The sequence below is a fragment of the Somniosus microcephalus genome, chromosome 4 (assembly GCF_052327205.1).
Source record: "Somniosus microcephalus isolate GS21.2 chromosome 4, FLI_Smic_1.0, whole genome shotgun sequence".
NCBI classification, from domain to species: Eukaryota; Metazoa; Chordata; class Chondrichthyes; order Squaliformes; family Somniosidae; genus Somniosus; species Somniosus microcephalus.
The window spans coordinates 76,202-98,032 of record NC_140990.1 but is presented as its reverse complement, the minus strand read 5'-3'; the positions used below and the strand labels follow the sequence as shown (position 1 = coordinate 98,032).

General features: G+C 49.5%; 1 protein-coding gene across 1 annotated transcript; it reads left to right on the top strand.

Annotated features, from left to right (window-relative positions):
- Nucleotides 1-9,825: 9,825 nt before the first annotated feature.
- On the top strand, nucleotides 9,826-20,112 carry LOC147117927 (uncharacterized). The gene is made up of 2 exons (XM_085984278.1): nucleotides 9,826-9,866; nucleotides 16,121-20,112. The coding sequence occupies exon 2, from the start codon at nucleotides 17,578-17,580 to the stop codon at nucleotides 18,220-18,222; it is 645 nt and encodes a 214-aa protein (XP_085840404.1). The 5' UTR covers nucleotides 9,826-9,866; nucleotides 16,121-17,577; the 3' UTR covers nucleotides 18,223-20,112.
- Nucleotides 20,113-21,831: the final 1,719 nt, after the last annotated feature.

Here is a 21,831-nt window from a genome sequence, read left to right as displayed (position 1 = left end):
CCCCCCCCCCCCATTGCCCCCTGTTTGTCCAGTGTTGGGATATTTTTAGTGTCCTCTACTGTAAAGACTGATACAAAATATTTGTTCAGCGTCTTTGCCATCTCAATGTTCCCCACCACTAGTTTCCCGGTCCCATCCTCTAAGGGACCAACGTTCACTTTAGTCACCCTTTTTCTTTTTATATAGCTGTAGAAACTCTTGCTATCTGTTTTTATATTTTTTGCTAGTTTACTTTCATAATCTATCTTCCCTTTCTTAATTAATCTTTTAGTTATTGTTTGCTGGCTTTTAAATGCTTCCCAATCTTCTATCCTCCCACTAGATTTGGCTACTTTATATGCCGTTGTTTTCAGTCGGTTACTATCCTTTATTACTTTACTAAGCCACGGATGGCTGTCTTTTCTTTTACTCCCCTTTTTCCTCAGTGGAATATATTTATCTTGAAAGATGTGAAATATCTCCTTGAATGTAGACCACTGCTCTTGTACCGTCTTACACTTTAATCTGTTTTCCCAGTCCACTTTAGTCAATTCTACTCTCATACCTTCATAGTCTCCTTTATTTAAGCTCAGTACGCTGGTTTGAGATCCAACTCTCTCACCCTCAAACTGAATTTGGAATTCAACCATATTATGGTCACTCATTCCAAGGGGATCCTTTACTAGGACACTTTTTATTAATCCTGTTTCATTACACAGGACCAGATCTAAGATTGCCTGCCCCCTGGTTGGTTCAGTTACATACTGCTCAAGGAACCCGTCCCTAATAGACTCTATGAACTCTTCCTCAAGGCTGCCATGCCCAATTTGATTAGTCCAGTCAATATGAAAGTTAAAATCCCCCATGATTATAGCTGTTCCCTTATTACAAGCCCCAACTATTTCCTGATTTATACTCTGACCAACAGAGTTGCAACTGTTAGGAGGCCTATAGACGACGCCCACTAGTGACTTTTTCCCCTTATTCCTTATCTCCACCCAAACTATTTCACTATCCTGATCCTTTGACCCAATATCATTTCTGACTATTGCAGTGATTCCATCCTTGATTAACATAGAAACTCCACCTCCCTTTCCTTCTTTTTTGGGTTCCCTTTTATGTTAACCGCCATTCTAGTCTCATATTCTCTCTTTGCCAATCTTATTTTCATCTTCACTTCCCCTCTCAACTTATTATATTTGGTCTGGTTCTCCCTTGAAGAATTCACCTGACATTCATCATACACCCTCATTTTCTGTTTCATCATCTTCTCAATCTCCCTTGTCATCCAAGGAGCCCTTGCTTTGGTTCCCTTACCCTTTTCTCTTGTTGGTCTGCACTAGGGGTCACAGTCTCAATAAGGAGTTGGTCATTTAGGACTGAGATGAGAAATTTCTCCACTCAAAGGGTTGTGAGTCTTTGGACTTCCCTACCTCACAGAGGGCTGTGGAGGCTCAGTTGTTGAGTATATTCAAGACAGAGATCGATAGATTTTTGGACTCTAAGGGAATCATAGAAACATTGAAGATAGGAGCAGGAGTAGGCCATTCGGCCCCTCGAGCCTGCTCCGCCATTCAATGAGATCATGGCTGATCATCCAAATTCAGTACCCTGTCCCTGCCTTCTCCCCATATCCCTTGATCCCTTTAGCCTTAAGAAATATATCCAACTCCTTCTTGAATATATTTAATGAATTGGCCTCAACTGCCTTCTGTGGTAGAGAATTCCACAGGTTCACCACTCTCTGGGTGAAAAAATTCCTCATCTCTGTCCTAAATGGCTTACCCCTTATCCTTAGACTGCGACCCCTGGTTCTGGACTCCCTGACCATCGGGAACATCCTTCCTGCATCTAGTCTGTGTAGTCCTGTTAGAATTTTATAAGTTTCAATGAGATCCCCTCTCATTCTTCTAAACTCCAGCGAGTATAAGCCCAATCGACCCAATCTCTCCTCATACGTCATTCCTGCCATCCCAGGTATCAGCCTGGTGAATCTTCGCTGAACTCCTTCCATGGCAAGAACATTCTTCCTCAGATAAGGTGACCAAAACTGCACACAATACTCAAGGTGTGGTCTCACCAAGGCGCTGTACAACTGTAGCAAGACATCCTTGTTCCTGTACTCGAACCCTCTTGCTACGAAGGCCAACATACTATTTGCCTTCTTAACTGCCTGCTGCACCTGCATGCTTACCTTCAGTGACTGGTGCACAAGGACACCCAGGTCTCGTTGCACTTCCCCTTCTCCCAATCTATTGCCATTCAGATAATAATCTGCCTTCCTGTTTTTGACACCAAAGTGGATAACCTCGTATTTATCCACATTATACTGCATCTGCCCAATCACCCAACCTGTCCAAATCATACTGCAGACGGGGCCTCATTTTAACGTCTCACCTGAAAGATGGCACCTCCGACAGTGCAGCACTCCCTGCAGGGTAGAGAAGATGTTTCCAGTTGTACGGGAGACCAAATCTAGGAGGCCATCAATATAAGACAGTCACTAATAAATTGAATGGGGAATTCAGGGGAAACTTCTTTACCCAGAAGGTGGAACTCGCTACCACGTGGAATGGTTGAGGCGAATAACATAGATGCATTTATGAGGGACATAACAAATAGGAGCAGGAGTCGGCCACTCGGCCCTTTGAGCCTGCTCCGCCATTCAATAAGATCAGGGTTGATCTTCTACCTCAACTCCACCTGCCCGCACTATCCCCAGACTGATACCTGGGATGGCAGGAATGACGTATGAGGAGAGATTGGGTCGATTGGGCTTGTACTCGCTGCAGTTTAGAAGAATGAGAGGGGATCTCATTGAAACTTATAAAATTCTAACAGGACTAGACAGACTTGATGCAGGAAGGATGTTCCCGATGGCGGGGGTGTCCAGAACCAGGGGTCACAGTCGAACGATAAGGGTAAGAAGTCACACAACACCAGGTTATAGTCCAACAGGTTTATTTGAAATCACAAGCTTTCGGAGCGCTGCTCCTTCGTCACTTCACCTGACGAAGGAGCAGCGCTCCGAAAGCTTGTGATTTCAAATAAAACTGTTGGACTATAACCTGGTGTTGTGTGACTTCTTACATTTGTCCACCCCAGTCCAACACCGGCATCTCCACACCATTTTTAAATGTGATGAGGGTTTCTGCCTCTACCACCCTTTCAGGCAGTGAGTTCCAGACCCCCCCCCACCCTCTGGGTGAAGAAAGTTCTCCTCAACTCCCCTCTAGTCCTTACCCATCTTTCCTCATCTAACTCTACCAGCATAACCCTCTATTCCCTTCTCCCTCATGTGCTTATGTAGGGATCAAGGGATATGGGGAGAAGGCAGGGTCAGGGTACGGAGTTTGGATGATCAGCCATGATCTCATTGAATGGCGGAGCAGGCTCGAGGGGCCGAATGGCCGACTCCTGCTCCTATCTTCTATGTTTCTCCCCTTAAATGCATCGATACTATTCGCTTCAACCACTCCCTGTGGCAGCGAGTTCCACATTCTCACCACTCTCTGGGTAAAGAAGTTTCTTCTGAATTCCCTATTGGATTTCTTGGTGACTATCTTATATTGATGGCCTCTAGTTATGCTCTTCCCCACAAGTGGAAACATTCTCTCTGTATCCACTTTATCAACATTTTTCATAATTTTAAAGACCTCTATTAGGTCACCCCTCAGCCTTCTCTTTTCAAGAGGAAAGAGACCCAGCCTGTTCATCCTTTCCTGATATGTATACCCTCGCATTTCTGGTATCATCCTTAAATCTATTTTGCAGTTACTTTAAATTATCCATTACTTTAAATCTATGCCCCCTGGTTATTGACCCCTCTGCTAAGGGGCAATAGATCCTTTCCTATCCACTCTATCGAGGCCCCTCATAATTGTATACACCTCAATTAAGTGTCCCCTCATCGCCAAAGAAAACAATCTCCAAAGAAAACAATCCCAGCCCGTCCAACAAGAGAGACTCTAACCACCACCCCTTGACGTTCAACGGCATTACCATCACTGAATCCCCCACCATCAACATCTTGGGGGGTCACCATTCACCAGAAACTTAACTGAACCAGCCACATAAATACTGTGGCAACAAGAGCAGGTCAGAGGCTGGGAATTCTGCGGCGAGTGTCTCACCTCCTGACTCCCCAAAGCCTTTCCACCATCTACAAGGCACAAGTCAGGAGTGTGATGGAATACGCTCCAGTTGCCTGGATGAGTGCAGCTCCAACAACACTCAAGAAGCTCGACACCATCCAGGACAAAGCAGCCCACTTGATTGGCACCCCATCCACCACCTTAAACATCCACTGCCTCCACCACTGGCGTACCGTGGCTGCAGTGTGTACCATCTACAAGATGTACAGCAGCAACTCGCCAAGGCTTCTTCGGCAGCACCTCCCAAACCCACGACCTCTTCCACCAAGAAGGACAAGGGCAGCAGGCGCATGGGAACACCACCACCTCCAAGTTCCCCTCCAAGTCACGCACCATCCTGACCTGGAGGTATATCGACGTTCCTTCATCATCGCTGGGTCAAAATCCTGGAACTCCCTCCCTAACAGCACTGTGGGAGTACCTTCACCACACGGACTGCAGCGGTTCAAGAAGGCGGCTCACCACCACCTTCTCAAGGGCAACTAGGGATGGGCAATAAATGCTGACGTTGCCAGCGACGCCCACATCCCAGGAATGAATAAAAAATAACTCCTTTCAGATTCAGCAGTGTTGGATGGTAATGGCAGCATGGATACAAAATTGGCTAAGTGACAGGAAACAGAGTAGCGATGAACGGTTGTTTTTCGGACTGGAGGAAGGTACACAGTGGTGTTCCCCAGGGGTCGGTACCAGGACCACTGCTTTTCTTGATATGTATGTCAATGACTTGGCCTTGGGTGTACAGGGCACAATTTCAAAATTTGTAGACGACACAAAACTTGGAAGTATAGTGAACAGTGAGGAGGAGAGTGATAGACTTCAAGACGATACAGACAGGCTGATGGAATGGGCAGACACATGTCAGATGAAGTTTAACGCAGAAAAGTGCAAAGTGATACATTTTGGTAGGAAAAACAAGGAGACGCAATATAAACTAAAGGATACAATCCCAAAGGGGGTGCAGAGAGACCTCGGAGCATATGTGCACAAATCATTGAAGGTGACAGGGCAGGTTGAGAAAGAGATTAAAAACGCATGCGGGATCCTGAGCTTCATAAATAGAGTCATAGGGCTGGATTTTATCAATGGAGGCGTGTAGGAGGCGGGAATCCCATTTTCGGGGTTATAGTCCCGCCTCCATCGAGTTGTGGCCAACCCATGCGATTTTCCCTTGATTGACCTTGTTGAGCCCGCCCAGTGGGCTCAGCAGGCCAATTAAGGGCCACCTGGCAAAAGGTGACGTCACAGACTGACATTTCATCTGTCAAGAGCTTTTGACAGATGAAATATCAGTGTTTGACAGCTCTTTGAAGCTGTCAAACACTTGACAATCTGTACTCTAAGTTAATTCCTTCCTCTCAGGATGATTTAGAGATCTCTCCGGAACAGAAAGCAGAGGCTGCAGCTTTTGACAGCTCGCGGCCATTCTGCTTTCTGTGCCGGTGAGATGAGGGACTCCCGAGGCCTGAAGGAAGGAAGGCTGTAATGGTAAGTAAAACTTCTTTAAACACTTTACATACACCAAACACACTTACCTCTGCACTCATGCACCCATCACTCACCTGAACACCGGACATCTGGAACCCTCCAAGTCCTTCAGCCTGACGGCCCGCCTCGCTAACTTGGCATGGTTTGGGGCCGTCGGGAATGCCACACTTCAGGAATAAAAATTGGGATTAGGCTAAAAACTGCCTGTTAACTACCTGTTAACAGGCAGTTAATTGGCACTAATCCCCTTCCCACCTCGGGGAGGTGGGTCCCAGCACAGGTCGGGTACCTGCCTCCTTGGAAACGGGCATGGAGGTGGGTTGGGGGGTGGGATGGGTTTGTGCCCCCCCCGATTTCACGATTTTAACACCGCACACACCTCCATTCCCGCCTCCACAGCCCTGGGAAATTCTAGCCCTAATAGAATACAAAAGCAAGGAAGTTATGATGAATCCGTATAAAACACTGGTTCGACCTTAACTGGAGTATTGCGTCAATTCTGGACACCGCACTTTAGGAAGGCCTTTAGAGAGGGGTGCAGAAAAGATTGACCAGAATGGTACCAGGGATGAGGGACTTCAGTTACATGGATAGACTGGAGAAGCTGGGGTTGTTCTCTTTAGAGCAGAGAAGGTTGAGAGGAGATTTGATAGAGGTGTTCAATATCATGAGGGGTCTGGACAGAGTAGATAGAGAGAAACTGTTCCCAATGGCAGAAGGGTCGAGAACCAGAGGACACAGATTTAAGGTGATTGTCAGAAGGTCCAAAGGCTCCTCACAGGTTACTGTCCCAGCTAGCTTTGTATCATCAGCAAACTTGGATACATTACACTCGGTCCCTTCATCTAGGTCATTAATATAGATTGTAAATAGCTGAGGCCCCAACACTGATCCACGCGGCACCCCACTAGTTACAGCCTGCCAACCTGAAAAAGATCCGTTGATCCCTACTCTCTGTTTTCAGTCCATTAACCAATCCTCTATCCATGCTACTGTATTACCCCCAACCCCATGAGCCCTAATCTTGTGTAATAACCTTTTATGTGGCACCTTATCAAATGCCTTTTGGAAATCCAAATATACTACATCCACTGGTTCCCCTCTATCTACCCTGCTAGTTACATCCTCAAAAAACTCTAATAAATTTGTCAAACACGATTTCCTTTTCATAAAACCATGTTGACTCTGCCTAATCTGCAGGGCTACGGGGAAAGTGCGGGGGAGTGAGACTGGCTGAAATGCTCTTGCAGAGAGATCCAGCATGGGCTTGATGGGCCGGATGGTCTCTTTCTGTACTGTAACCATTCTATGATTGTATGTTGATTGAGGGATGAATATTGGCCAGGACACCGGGGAGAACACCCCTGCTCTTCTTCGAAATAGTGCCATGGGATCTTTTACATCCACCTGAGAGAGTAGACGGGGCCTCGGTTTAATGTCTCGTCTGAAAGACGGCACCCCCCGACAGTGCGGCGCTCCCTCAGCAACGCGCTATGGCACGTCGGCCTTGATTTTTTTTTTGCTCAAGTCTCTGGAGTGGGACTTAGACTAATTCTATGCCCCCCTGGTCATTGACCCATCTGCTGAGGGGGTAGGGGTGGAATAGGTTGTTTGCTAGCCACTCTATCGAGGTACTCTCACGATTTTATGCACCTCAATTAAGCCTCCCCTTCAGCTCCAAGGAAAACCAACCCAATCCTTTCAGTAATACAATCGCAAAATGCTGGAAGCTCTCAGCAGGTCCGGCAGCATCAATGGAGAGAGAAACAGCGTTAACGTTTCAGGTCTGGGACCCTTCATCAGAACTGGAAAAGGTTGGCGATGTAACAGGTTTTAAGCAGGTGTGGGGGCAGGGAAAGAGGGAGGGGTGGAAGGAAGGAACTGAAGGAACAGTCTGGGCTGGGGTAGGGGGCAGGAGAAATTACATGTCGCAAATGGGGATGGCAGAATCATCAATTGCCGCCTGACAAAATGGGGGCAGGGGTTATGGCCTGAAGTTGTTGAACTCAGTGCTGAGTCTAGAAGGCTGTACCGTGCCTCATCGAAAGGTGAGGTGTTGTTCTTCGAGCTTACGTTGAGGTTCTGTTAGTGTCGCGGGGCAGGGGGAGGTTAATACATAGAAGGTAGGAGCAGGAGTAGGCCACTTGGCCCCTCGAGCCTGCTCCGCCATTCAATGAGATCATGGCTGATCATCCAAATTCAGTACCCTGTCCCTGCTTTCTCTCCATATCCCTTGATCCCTTTAGCCTTAAGAAATATATCCAACTCCTTCTTGAATATATTTAATGAATTGGCCTCCACTGCCTTCTGTGGTAGCGAATTCCACAGGTTCACCACTCTCTGGGTGAAGAAATTCCTCCTCATTTCTGTCCTAAATGGCTTACCCCTTATCCTTAGACTGTGACCCCTGGTTCTGGACTCCCCGACCATCGGGAACATCCTTCCTGCATCTAGTCTGTCTAGTCCTGTTAGAATTGTATATGTTTCAAGGAGATCCCCTCTCATTCTTCTAAACTCCAGCAAATACAAGCCTAATCGACCCAATCTCTCCTCATACGTCATTCTTGCCATCCCAGGTCTGGTGAATCTTCGCTGCACTCCCTCCATTGGCAAGAACATCCTTCCTCAGATAAGGTGACCAAAACTGCACACAATACTCAAGGTGTGGTCTCACCAAGGCCCTGTACAACTGCAGCAAGACATCCTTGTTCCTGTACTCGAACCCTCTCGCTACGAAGGCCAACATACCATTTGCCTTCATAACTACCTGCTGCACCTGCATGCTTACCTTCAGCGACTGGTGCACAAGGACACCCAGGTCTCGTTGCACTTCCCCTTCTCCCAATCTATTGCCGTTCAGATAATAATCTGCCTTCCTGATCCCTGCGGTACCCCACTAGTCACTGCCTGCCACTTGGAAAAAGACCCGTTTATTCCAACTCTTATTCCAACCGACCGCAAGGATCGGTCCTAGGACCCCAGCTGTTCACAATATATATTAATGATCTGGACGAGGGAATTGGATGTAATATCTCCAAATTTGCAGACGACACAAAGCTGGGTGGGAGGGTATGCTGTGAGGAGGATGTCGTGAAACTCCAGTACGATTTGGACAGGTTGGGTGATTGGGCAGAAACATGGCAAATGCACTATAATGTGGATAAATGTGAGGTTATCCACTTTGGTGGCAAAAACAGGAAGGCAGATTATTATTTGAATGGCAACAGGTTGGGAGAAGGGGAAGTGCAAAGAGACCTGGGAGTTCTTGTGCACCAGTCGCTGAAGGTAAGCATGCAGGTGCAGCAGGCGGTTAAGAAGGCAAATGGTATGTTGGCCTTCGTAGCAAGAGGGTTCGAGTACAGGAACAAGGATGTCTTGCTGTAATTGTACAGGGCCTTGTTGAGACCACACCTTGAGTATTGTGTGCAGTTTTGGTCGCCTTATCTGAGGAAGGACGTTCTTGCCATGGAAGGAGTGCAGCGAAGATTCACCAGGCTGATACCTGGGATGGCAGGAATGACGTATGAGAAAAGATTGTGTCAACTGGGCTTATACTCACTGGAGTTTAGAAGATTGAGAGGGGATCTCATCGAAACCTATAAAATTCTGTCAGGCCTGGGCAGACTAGATGCAGGAAGGATGTTTCCGATGGCCGGGGAGTCCAGAACCAGGGGTCATAGTCTAAGGGGTAAGCCATTTAGGACTGAGATGAGGAGGATTTCTTCACCCAGAGAGTGGTGAACCTGTGGCATTCTCTGCCACAGAGGGCGGTGGAGGCCAGTTCATTAAATATATTCAAGAAGGAGTTGGATATATTTCTTAAGGCTAAAGGGATCAAGGGATATGGGGAGAAGGCAGGGACAGGGTACTCAATTAGGATGATCAGCCATGATCTCATTGAATGGCGGAGCAGGCTTGAGGGGCCGAATGGCCTACTCCTGCTCCTATCTTCTATGTTTCTTTGCTTCCTGTCTGCCAACCAAGTCAGTACCTTGCCCCCAATCTTCGCTGCACTCCCTCCATGGCAAAAACATCCTTCCTCAGATAAGGCGACCAAAACTGCACACAATACTCAAGGGGTGGTCTCACCAAGACCCTGCACGACTGCCATGGCCGCCCTCTTGACCCAGCATGCGCGGCGGTTGGGAATACGCCCTATCTGCGGGCCGGGAGGTGCTGAGTGCGCATGTCGAAGTGGCTGAGCGTGCGCAGTGGCGGGGAGAGGGGGCGAAAGGTCCGGACCAGGTAAGGAGCCGCCCCAGGGTGAAAATCAGCAAAGGCCCGAGCAAAAAAAACAATTCCCCTCGGGGAGAGGGATGGCGGGGCTTTGCTAAACGTCCAACACAGCCTGGGGATTGCCAATGTGAAAGCCCTCGGTGAGGAGGGGCCCGGGTTGACACATTAAGCGGATCCGCCGCCGCCTGTCGCTGCCCTGGGCCCGATCCCATTGCGCAGGCGCAGCGCCCGCCAGCCGCCGAGATAGAGCGCTTTCTGGCGTGCGGCGCATTGTGGGTAGCTTGGCCGCCATTCATCCGCCGCTTTCAGAGGGGCCAACCTTCACCTCTTTAAGAGTGGCTGGCATGCTGCTTATCTTACTGGATTCGTAATCCACAGACCTCGAACTGACAAGAACATAAGAATTAAGAGCAGGAGTAGGCCATACGGCCCCCTCGAGCCTGCTCCGCCTATCAATAAGATCATAGAAGATAGGAACAGGAGTAGGCCATTCGGCCCCTCGAGCCTGCTCCGCCATTCAATGAGATCATGGCTGATCATCCAAATTCAGTACCCAGTCCCTGCTTTCTCCCCATATCCCTTGAGCCCTTTAGCCTTAAAAAATATATCTAACTCATTCTTGAATACATTTAATGAATTGGCCTCAACTGCCTTCTGTAGTGGAGAATTCCACAGGTTCACCACTCTCTGGGTGAAGAAATTCCTCCTCCATGGCTGATCATCGACCTCAACTCCACTTTCCCGCCCGATCTCCATATCCCTCGATTCCCCGAGAGTCCAAAAATCTATCTATCTCAGCCTTGAATACACTCAAAGACTCAGCATTCACAGCCCTCTGGGGCAGAGAATCCCAAAGACTCACAACCCTCTGAGTGAAGAAATTCCTCCTCATCTCAGTCTTAAATGGCCGACCCCTTATCCTGAGACTGTGCCCCCTAGTTCTAGACTCTCCAGCCAGGGGGAAACAACCTCTCAGCATCTACCCTGTCAATCCCCCTCAGAATCTTGTATGTTTCAATGAGATCACCTTTCATTCTTCTAAACTCCAGAGAGTATCGGCCCATTTGACACAACTTCTCATCATAGGACAACCCTCTCCTCCCAGGAATCAATCTAGTGAACCTTCGTTGCACCGCCTCCAAGGCAAGTATATCCTTCCTTAGATAAGGAGACCAAAACTGTGCCCAGTACTCCAGGTGTGGTCTCACCAAGACCCTGTACAGTTGTAGCAAGACTTCCTTACTCTTATACTCCAACCACCTTGCAATAAAGTCCAACATGCGATTTGCCTTCCTAATTGCTTGCTGTACCTGCACGCTAACTCTCTCAAAGCTGTCAAACGCTGACAATTCATCTGTCAAAACATTTTCAACAGATGAAGCGTCATACGCTGATGTCATCTGTCACCGGCTTTCCCTTAATTGGCCGGTAAGCCCGTTGGGCAGGCTTAACAAGGCCAATCAAGGGAAAATAGCGTGCGTTGGTCAGACGTCGCTGGGGGCGGGACTGAACCCCGGAAAGCAGAAGTCCCGCCTCCAGCACGTCTCCATTGAGAAAATCCAGCCCATAGAGTCATAACGGCACAGAAGGAGGCCATTCGGCCCATCCAGTCCGTGCCGGCTCTCTGTAGAGCAATCCAGTCAGTCCCACTCGCCCGCTCTATCCCCGTAGCCCTGCAAGTTTATTTCCCTCAAGTGCCTATCCAGTCTCCCCTTGAAAACATTGAGGGGGAAAAATTCGGTTGCTTTGCACCTCGCGTTAGCGCCCTAAGGGGGCGCAAAGCAACTAGCGCCCGGGCGCGGCACCGCCAGTGCCTCCTGCGTAATTTAGCAGGAGGTTAGCAGCGCCGGTAACCGTTAGCGCCCTGTGGCGCTGCGCCGCCGGTGATGACGTCATCGCCGTGCGCAGCGCCCCACTCGTGCCCCGGCCGTGATCTTCGGTAGCGCCCCCTGACCGACCGCCGGACGCTATGTCCGACGGTCAGGGGCGGCCTACCTGTGGCCGGAGCGGCGCAAATTAAAGGGGCGGTGCCGGGTGGCCATTTTTGTTGCTGACCGCCTGCCAGCTCCTGCCCCCACCATTGAGGTCCCCGGCCTCCTCTGAAGCGCCTGCGGAGTGCCGGGCTCTTTTGCCGGCACTCCGATCCCTGGTGGCCGAGCGCGGCACGTAGCGCTGCAATATTCCCTCGCAGCGCCCCAAGAGGGAGGCGGGGCGCTTCTAGTAGCGCCCCACTTCCCTCTCGGGGCGCTACTGATGAATTTCGGCCGCGGGAGCGCAAATTTTTTCGGTGCGCTAACTAGCGCAGTTGGCGCCCCAGCGGGGGCGCGACTCAATTTTTCCCCGAGTGTTTCCGCTTCCACCACTTCCGTCGGCAGCGAGTTGTGGGTCACGGGATGTGGGTGTCACTGGCAAAGCTGGCATTTATTGCCCATCCCTAATCGCCCTTGGGCAGGTGGTGGTGAGCTGCCTTCTTGAACCGCTGCAGTCCGTGTGGTGAAGGCAGTGACTAGTGGGGTACCGCAGGGATCGGTGCTAGGACCCCAGCTATTCACAATATATATTAATGATCTAGACGAGGGAACTAGATGTAATATCTCCAAGTTTGCAGACGACACAAAGCTGGGTGGGCGTGTGTGCTGTGAGGAGGATGCCGAGAAACTCCAGTACGACTTGGACAGGTTGGGCGATTGGGCAGATGCATGGCAGATGCTGTATAATGTGGATAAATATGAGGTTATCCATTTTGGTGGCAAAAACAGGAAGACAGAATATTATCTGAATGGCAATAGATTGGGAAAAGGGGAAGTGCAACGAGACCTGGGTGTCCTTGTGCACCAGTCGCTGAAGGTAAGCATGCAGGTGCAGCAGGCGGTTAAGAAGGCAAATGGTATGTTGGCCTTCGTAGTGAGAGGGTTTGAGTACAGGAACAAGGATGTCTTGCTGCAGTTGTACAGGGCCTAGGTGAGACCACACCTTGAGTATTGTGTGCAGTTTTGGTCGCCTTATCTGAGGAAGGATGTTCTTGCCATGGAGGGAGTGCAGCGAAGATTCACCAGACTGATACCTGGGATGGCAGGAATGACGTATGAGGAGAGATTGGGTCGATTGGGCTTATACTCACTGGAGTTTAGAAGAATGAGAGTGGATCTCATTGAAACTTATAAAATTCTAACAGGATTAGACAGACTAGATGCAGGAAGGATGTTCCCGATGACGGGGGAGTCCAGAACCAGGGGTCACAGTCTAAGGATAAGGGGTAAGCCATTTAGGACAGAGATGAGGAGGAATTTCTTCACCCAGAGAGTGGTGAACCTGTGGAATTCTTTGCCACAGAAGGCAGTTGAGGCCAGTTCATTAAATATATTCAAGAAGGAGTTAGATATATTTCTTCAGGCTAAAGGGATCAAGGGATATGGGGAGAAGGCAGGGACAGGGTACTGAACTTGGATGATCAGCCATGATCTCATTGAATGGCGGAATAGCCTCGAGGGGCCGAATGGCCTACTCCTGCTCCTATCTTCTATGTTTCTATGTAACGTAGATTTCAAGCAGGGAGGAGGAAGAAGCAAACCAAGCACTAGGGTTTATTTCTAGAGGGATAGAATTGAAAAGTAGTGAAGTTATGCTAAACCTGTATCGAACCTTGGTTAGACCACACTTAGAGTACTGCGTACAGTTCTGGTCGCCATATTATAAAAAGGATATAGAGGCACTGGAGAGGGTGCAGAGAAGATTTACAAGGATGATACCAGAAATGCGAGGGTATACGTATCAGGAAAGGATGAACAGGCTGGGTCTCTTGTCTCTTGAAATGAGAGGGCTGAGGGGTGACCTAATAGAGGTCTTTAAAATTATGAAACATTTTGATAGAGTGGATACAGAGAGAATGTTTCCACTTGTGGGGAAGAGCATAACTAGAGGCCATCAATATAAGATAGTCACCAAGAAATCCAATAGGGAATTCAGAAGAAACTTCTTTACCCAGAGAGTGGTGAGAATGTGGAACTCGCTGCCCCAGGGAGTGGTTGAAGCGAATAGTATCGATGCATTTAAGGGGAGGCTAGACAAGCATATGAGGGAGAAGGGAATCGAGGGTTATGCTGATAGATTTAGATGAGGAAAGACGGGAGGAGGCTCGAGTGGAGCATAAACACTGCATGGACTGAAATAACAACAGAAAATGCTGGAAACACTCAGCAGGTCCGGCAGCATCGAGGAGAGAGAAACAGAGTCAACGTTTCGGGTCGAGGACCCTTCGTCAGAACTGGAAAAGGTTAGAGAAGAGAGATTTTTAAGCAGAGGCAGGGGAGGAGGGGAGGAATGAACAAAGGGAAGGTCTGTGATAGGATGGAAGAACAAAGGGAAGGTCTGTGATAGGATGGAAGAACAAAGGGAAGGTCTGTGATAGGATGGAAGAACAAAGGGAAGGTCTGTGATAGGATGGAAGAACAAAGGGAAGGTCTGTGATAGGATGGAAGAACAAAGGGAAGGTCTGTGATAGGATGGAAGAACAAAGGGAAGGTCTGTGATAGGATGGAAAGAAGAAAGGGAAGGTCTGTGATAGGATGGAAGAACAAAGGGAAGGTCTGTGATAGGATGGAAGAACAAAGGGAAGGTCTGTGATAGGATGGAAGAACAAAGGGAAGGTCTGTGATAGGATGGAAGAACAAAGGGAAGGTCTGTGATAGGATGGAAGGCAGGAGAGATTGACTGACAAAAGGGATGATGGTGCAAGGCAAAAGGAGAGGTAATGGGACAAGTTAAGAAACAAAAGATGGCTCTAGATGAGGTGTGAATGGCGATGGCAGAATCAGTAACAACTGCCATATGGGAAGACATGGGGAAAAGAAAAATATAAAATAATATAGGGGCCGAGGTTATGGTCTGAAATTGTTGAACTCGATGTTGAGTCCAGAAGGCTGTAAAGTGCCTAATCGAAAGATGAGGTGCTGTTCCTCGAGTTTACGTTGAGCTTCGTTGGAACAGTGTACGAGGCCGAGGACGGAGAGGTCAGAGTGGGAGTGGAGCGGAGAATTAAAGTGACAGGCCACCGGAAGCTCGGGGTCACGCTTGCGGACTGGCATAGACTGGTTGGGCCGAATGGCCTGTTTCTGTGCCGTATAACCTATGGTTGTGTCGAACAGGGAATAACGGCTTTAAAGGAACGAGAGGGGAAAGGATTTTCACATCGAATCTAAAAGGATTTGAGTACAGGAGTAAAGAAGTCTTACTGCAATTACATAGAAGCATAGAAGATAGCAGGAGTAGGCCATTCGGCCCCTCGAGCCTGCTCCGCCATTCAATGAGATCATGGCTGATCATCCAAATTCAGCACCCTGTCCCTGCCTTCTCCCCATATCCCTTGATCCCTTTAGCTTTAAGAAATATATCTAACTCCTTCTTGAATATATTTAATGAGTTGGCCTCAACTGCCTTGTGTGGTAGAGAATTCCACAGGTTCACCACTCTCTGTGTGAAGAAATTCCTCCTCATCTCTGTCCTAAATGGCTTACCCCTTATCCCTAGACTGTGACCCCTGGTTCTGGACTCGCCCGCCATTGGGAACATCCTTCCTGCATCTAGTCTGTCTAGTCCTGTTAGAATTTTATAAGTTTCGATGAGATAGGGCCTTGGTGAGACCACACCTGGAGTACTGTGTACAATTTTGGTCTCCTTACCTAAGGAAGGATATACTTGCCATTGAGGGAGTGCAACGAAGGTTCACGAGATTGATTCCTGGGATAGCGGGACTGCCGTATGAGAAGAGATTGAGTAAACTAGGCCTGTATTCTCTTGAATTCAGAAGAATGAGAGGAGATCTCATTGAAGCATACAAAATTATTACAGGGCTTGATCGGGTCGATGCTGGGAGAATGTTTCCCATGGCTGGGGAGTCTAGAAACAGGGGCCACAGCCTCAGGATAAAGGGCAGGCCATTCAGGACTGAGATGAGAAGACATTTCTTCACACAGAGGGTGGTGAATCTTTGGAATTCTCTACCCCAGAGGGCTGTGAAGGCTCAGTCATTGGGTATATTCAAAGCAGTGATCGATAGATTTCTGACTAGTAAGGGCATCAAGGGATACGGCGATAGGGCCGGTGAATGGAGTTGAGGCAGAAGATCAGCCATGATCTCATTGAATGGCGGAGCAGGTTCGAAGGGCCCAATGGCCGACTCCTGCTCCTATGTTCTTATGTTCTTAAAATTGTTTGTTCTGAATCTCTGTACCGACAGTAATGGCCTTTGTAAACTCATTTCACAGGGTATCAGAAGGGAAGGATTCGCAGACAGGAAACTCAAAGAAAACCTCTGACAGATTCGCTCGATTCATCAGGACGCGAAGACGCTTTGAATATGGGAGGAGGATTGTGCTGGCTGTGGGAAAAGGTTTAAAACCTGAGTGAGACTGGAAAAGCTCTGAGAGACACAAACACACACATACACACACACTCCCCTCGAGTGAGAGTGTTCCAGTGCGCTGACTGCAGGGACAGTGAGTCTCGAGCAGTTACCAGGGGAGAAACAGCACACATGTGGAAAGTGCTTGAACTGCTTCAGGAGGCAGTGGGTCTGCTCCCCCTGTGTGTGTGTGCGCACGCATGGGAAGATATTCACTCAGTCCTCCCAAACCTGCTGCAACACTAAAAAAAGAAGACTTGCATTTCTATAGCGCCTTTCACGACCACCGGACGTCCCGACGCGCTTTACAGTCAATGAAGTACTTTTTGGAGTGCAGTCACTCTTGTAATGTGGGAAACGCGGCAGCCAGTTTGCGCACAGCAAGCTCCCACCAACAGCAATGTGAGAATGACTTTCAGTGATGTTGATTGAGGGATAAATATTGGCCAGGACACCGGGGATAACTCTCCCTCTGCTTCTTCAAAATAGTGGCCGTGGGATCTTTTACGTCCACCTGAGAGAGCAGACGGGGGCTTCGGTTTTAACGTCTCATCCGAAAGACGGCGTCTCCGACAGTGCGGCGCTCCCTCAGCACTGCCTCTCCGACAGTGCAGCGCTCCCTCAGTACTGCCCCTCCGACTGCGGCGCTCCCTCAGCGCTGCCCCTCTGACAGTGCGGCGCTCCCTCAGTACTGCCCCTCCGACAGTGCTGCGCTCCCTCAGTACTGCCCCTCCGACAGTGCTGCGCTCCCTCAGTATTGCCCCTCCGACAGTGCTGCGCTCCCTCAATACTGCCCCTCCGACAGTGCGGCGCTCCCTCAGCACTGCCCCTCCGACAGTGCTGCGCTCCGTCAGTACTGCCCCTCCGACAGTGTGGCGCTCCCTCAGTACTGCCCCTCTGACAGTGCTGCGCTCCCTCAGTACTGCCCCTCCGACAGTGCGGCGCTCCCTCAGCACTGCCCCTCTGACAGTGCTGCGCTCCCTCAGTACTGCCCCACTGACAGTGTGGTGCTCCCTCAGTACTGCCGCTCCGACAGTGCGGCGCTCCCTCAGCACTGCCCCTTGACAGTGCAGCGCTCCCTCAGTACTACCCATCTGACAGTGCAGCACTCCCTCAGTACTGCACTGGGCGCGTCAGCCTAGATCTTTGTGATCGAAGTCCCTGGAGCGGGACTTGAACCCACAACCTTTTGACTCAGAGGCGAGGGTGTTGCCTGCTGAACCGCGGATGACAGTGCAACGCTAAAGACTTGACGCTGACAAAAGAGCTTGAAATTCCCCGACTGTGCGCGGGAAGAGCTTTCGGGGTGCGCCCGGGGAAATGGCGGACGGCGAGGGCGTCGACACAGCCGGGGGGCCGTTCAGCTGCTTGCAGTGCGGGAAGCGGTTTCGCCGATCGGCCAACCTGCTGACGCACCAGCGAGTCCACACCGGCGAGAGGCCGTTCACCTGCCCTGTGTGCGGGAAGAGCTTCGCTCAGTCCTCCCACCTGCTGAGGCACCGGCGAGTCCACACCGGAGAGAGGCTGTTCCCCTGCTCCCAGTGCGGGAAGCGATTCACTCAGTCCGGCCACCTGCTGAGGCACCAGCGGGTCCACGCAGCTGGGGAGAGGCCGTTCCCCTGCTCCCAGTGCGGGAAGCGGTTCGTCCGCTCGTGCGACCTGGCGGCCCACCGGCGCCTCCACGTGGCGGAGCGGCCCTTCAAATGCTCGGTGTGCGAGCAGGGCTTCCCGCGGTCGTACGACCTGCTGGCCCACCGCCGGGTCCACACCGGGGAGAGGCCGTTCCCCTGCCCGGTGTGTGGGAAGCGGTTCGCTCAGTCCTCCTACCTGTCGACCCACCGGCGCATCCACACCGGGGAACGGCCCTTCAAGTGCCGCGTGTGCGGGCGGCGGTTCGCCGACTCCTCCAACCTCTCGTCCCACTGCCGCACACATGGGGGTGGAGGGGTGGGGGCGGCCCTTTAAGTAATCCCTCCTGCGGGGCGGGCTCCGTCCATCCGGCCTACCTGCTCCTGTGAAGGAATAGCCACGATTCAGAGAAACACACGATACAGGAAACTTTTTTATCCGGCACCAACGAGACCGGCGTGGGGCCGGTTTATCAAAAAGTCCGGATTACAGAGAGGTATAGTTAAAAGGTACGAGAGCTCCGTACACAGCAACAAATCCAGGCTTCCCTGTTGCTTAGCAACAGGTGCAGGAACTCCGGCCACAGACCAAGCGTCCCTGTTGCTTAGCAACAGGTGCAGGAGCCCCGGTTACACGGCCACAGATCCAGGAACGGCCACTAATATGAAGTAAAACCTGAACCTGCTCCTGAATTTTGCCGGTTAACGAGAGATTTCCGGTTATTTAGGTGCTGGTAAATCGAGAGTTTCCTGTACTATGAACAGAATTCTAATATTATTAATAAAAGACATACTGGGTTTAAGACACAAGTCTCAGCAGACACAGGCTGTAAACTGAAATGCAGGCTTCTGAGATAAAGATCAGTTGATAACAAAGTTGTAAACAAGCTTTGAAATGGGAATTCGTTAAGTATTCTAAAACAATGAAAGATTGAAACAAACCATTGGTGCTTCTGAAAGGTCTACGGTTTGCAGCGAACACAATGGGAAGACCCAATTTAGGTGTTGAGAGCTAACACGATAAAACAGAAATACAAACATTAAAAGAGGCATGAGCCTTTGAAAACATGACATCAAGTAAAGAAACATCTGCTGGTCAAATAGTTTTATGTTAAACTTGGATGACAGGAAACACGATTAAATATGAAACATAGAAGATAGGAGCAGGAGTAGGCCATTCGGCCCCTCGAGCCTGCTCCGCCATTTGATGAGATCATGGCTGATCATCCAAATTCAGTACCCCGTACCTGCCTTCTCCCCACATCCCTTGATACCTTTAGCTCTAAGAAATATATCCAACTCCTTCTTGAATATATTTAAAGACTTGGCCTCAACTGCCTTCTGTGGTAGAGAATTCCACAGGTTAACCACTCTCTGGGTGAAGAAATTCTTCCTCATCTCTGTCCTAAATGGCTTACCCCTTATCCTTAGACTATGACCCCTGGTTCTGGACTCTCCGACCATCGGGAACATTCTACCTGCATCTAGTCTGTCTAGTCCTGTTGGAATTTTATAAGATTCAATGAGATCCCCTCTCATTCTTCTAAACTCCAGCGAGTATAAGCCCAATCGACCCAATCTCTCATACTTTTTGCCCTTTTAGAACTGAGATGAGGAGGAATTTCTTCTCTCAGAGGGTCGTAAATCTGTGGCATTCTCTGCCCCAGAGAGCTGTGGAGGCTGGGTCATTAAATACATATAAGGTGCAGATAGACAGATTTTTGCAAGATAAGGGAGTGAAGGGTTATGGGGAGTGGGCAGGAAAGTGGCTTTGAGCCCAAGATCAGCCATGATCTTATTGAATGGCGGAGCATGCTCGAGGGGCCAAGTGGCCTATTCCTGCTCCTATTTCATATGTTCTTAACAGGCTCCAAGAGGTGAGTGGCCACCTCCCGTTCTGAAAGACCACTTGGGCCAAATGGCCTCTTGCTGTGCTGTAATGTCCATGTACTGCAGTCAGGTGGGAAAAGCAGGTGGTGAGGAGGAGACCGCTGTTGAGACCTTCCCCCACTTAACCGCGAGAAGCTTATCAATATCTGAATTGCCTGAAGATTGAGAAGAATTGGTTTTATTTTCCAATGAGCCTGCTGTACCAGAACCAAGGCTGTTCAGAATGATTTGATGTTGTGTATCTCAATTATCAGACTGCTAGCTTCTTCTTGTGTTTTCGCATCTGTGTAATTTTACCCTGGGTCAATAAATTCGCATTTTGGATTTAGCCTGAACACTCCAGTCTCAGAGTGTGGCAATTACCAGCTTTTCGGATAGAAAGGATGCCGTGGTTTCCGGGGAGTCAAAGTCGTTAACAGTAAATCCTATTCCCGGCACATGGAAGGTTTCCATTTGCCAGGTTTATTCGGGGAAATCCGCCTGGTTTTACTGAGCACAAAAGTTAGAAGTGTTGGGAAAACGCATGAATTTTAACAGACCCCAGTGGGTGGTTTGCCCTTGTCTGTTCGTCTTGTGCAGGACCAGGATAAGTGGGTACATTCGGGCTTGTTTATGTTGATCCAATGCAAAAATGAGACCTGTGCCAAATGCTAGCTCTTTGACTTGGGCTGTTTGCTGTAATCACAGAAGCCTACAGTGCAGAAGGAGGCTCTTCGGCCCATCATGCCTGTTGCTGGCTCTTAGAAGGAGTTATCAGATTAGTCCCACTGCCCCTCGCTCTTTCCCCATAGGTCTGCAAATGTTTCCATCACTGGCTCTGCGATTCTCGACATTTCTCAAAGGATTTACCCGGTTCCCTTTGCAAATGATGACGTGGTCTTGCAGTATCACAGGACAGAGGACTTTGCATTTCTATAGCGCCTTTCACGGCTTCAGGAAATCCCCCAAAATGTTGCGCAGCCAAGGAAGTGCTTTTGAAGTCATTAAGGAAATGCTGCAGCCAATTTGCGCACAACATGCTCCCGCAGACAGCAATGTGACAAATGACCAGACGCTCTGTTTTTTAAGTGATGTTGGTTGAGGGATAAATATTGGCCCCGGGGGAACTCCTCTGCTCTTCTTTGAATATTGTCCGTGGGATCTTTTACGTCCACCACGGACGAAGCCTCGGAAAGACGATGGTCCGAATGGCCTCCCTCGTCCATGATGATTATTGCTGACTGCACAGTTAAATGGAAGGGCTAGCCGCCCCTTTAAGAGCCTAACCCTCCCATTTTTTTCTTAATTGCCAGATATTCCTAATAAAAGCTCAGGAGGGTGGGGAATGGAAAATATTTGATGTTATTTGCTCCAAAAACTACAGGGTTGTGTAAATCCAGGTAGCTTTCTCCTTAAATTATTAATAACCTCCTCTGAGCGCTGACAAACCCCAGGTCTCTGGTCACACTCAATCTGCACAGGACACAGTCCCAGGGAGTTTAATCAATGGGGTAAGCCTAAGCCTTTCCACCATCTACAAGGCACAAGTCATGAGTGTAATGGAATACGCTCCAGTTGCCTGGATGAGTGCAGCTCCAACAACACTCAAGAAGCTCGACACCATCCAGGACAAAGCAGCCCGCTTGATTGGCACCCCATCCACCACCTTAAACATTCACTCCCTCCACCACCGCCACACCGTGGCTGCAGTGTGTACCATCTACAAGATGCACTGCAGCAACTCACCAAGGCTTCTTCGGCAGCACCTCCCAAACCCGCGACCTCTTCCACCTAGAAGGACAAGGGCAGCAGACGCATGGGAATGCCACCACCTCCAAGTTCCCCTCCAAGTCACACACCATCCTGACTTAGAAGTACATCGGCCAATCCTTCATCGTCACTGGGTCAAAACCCTGAAACTCCCTCCTGAACAGCACTGTGGGAGCACCTTCACCACACAGACTGCAGCAGTTCAAGAAGGTGGCTCACCACCACCTTCTCAAGGGCAACTAGGGATGGGCAATAAATGCTGGCATTGCCAGTGAAGCCCACATCCCATAAGCAAATATGAAAAAAA

What these genes read in the sequence shown, in the direction of transcription:
- LOC147117927 (XM_085984278.1), top strand. Translation starts at nt 17,578, where the DNA reads ATGGCGGACGGCGAGGGCGTCGACACAGCCGGGGGGCCGTTCAGCTGC.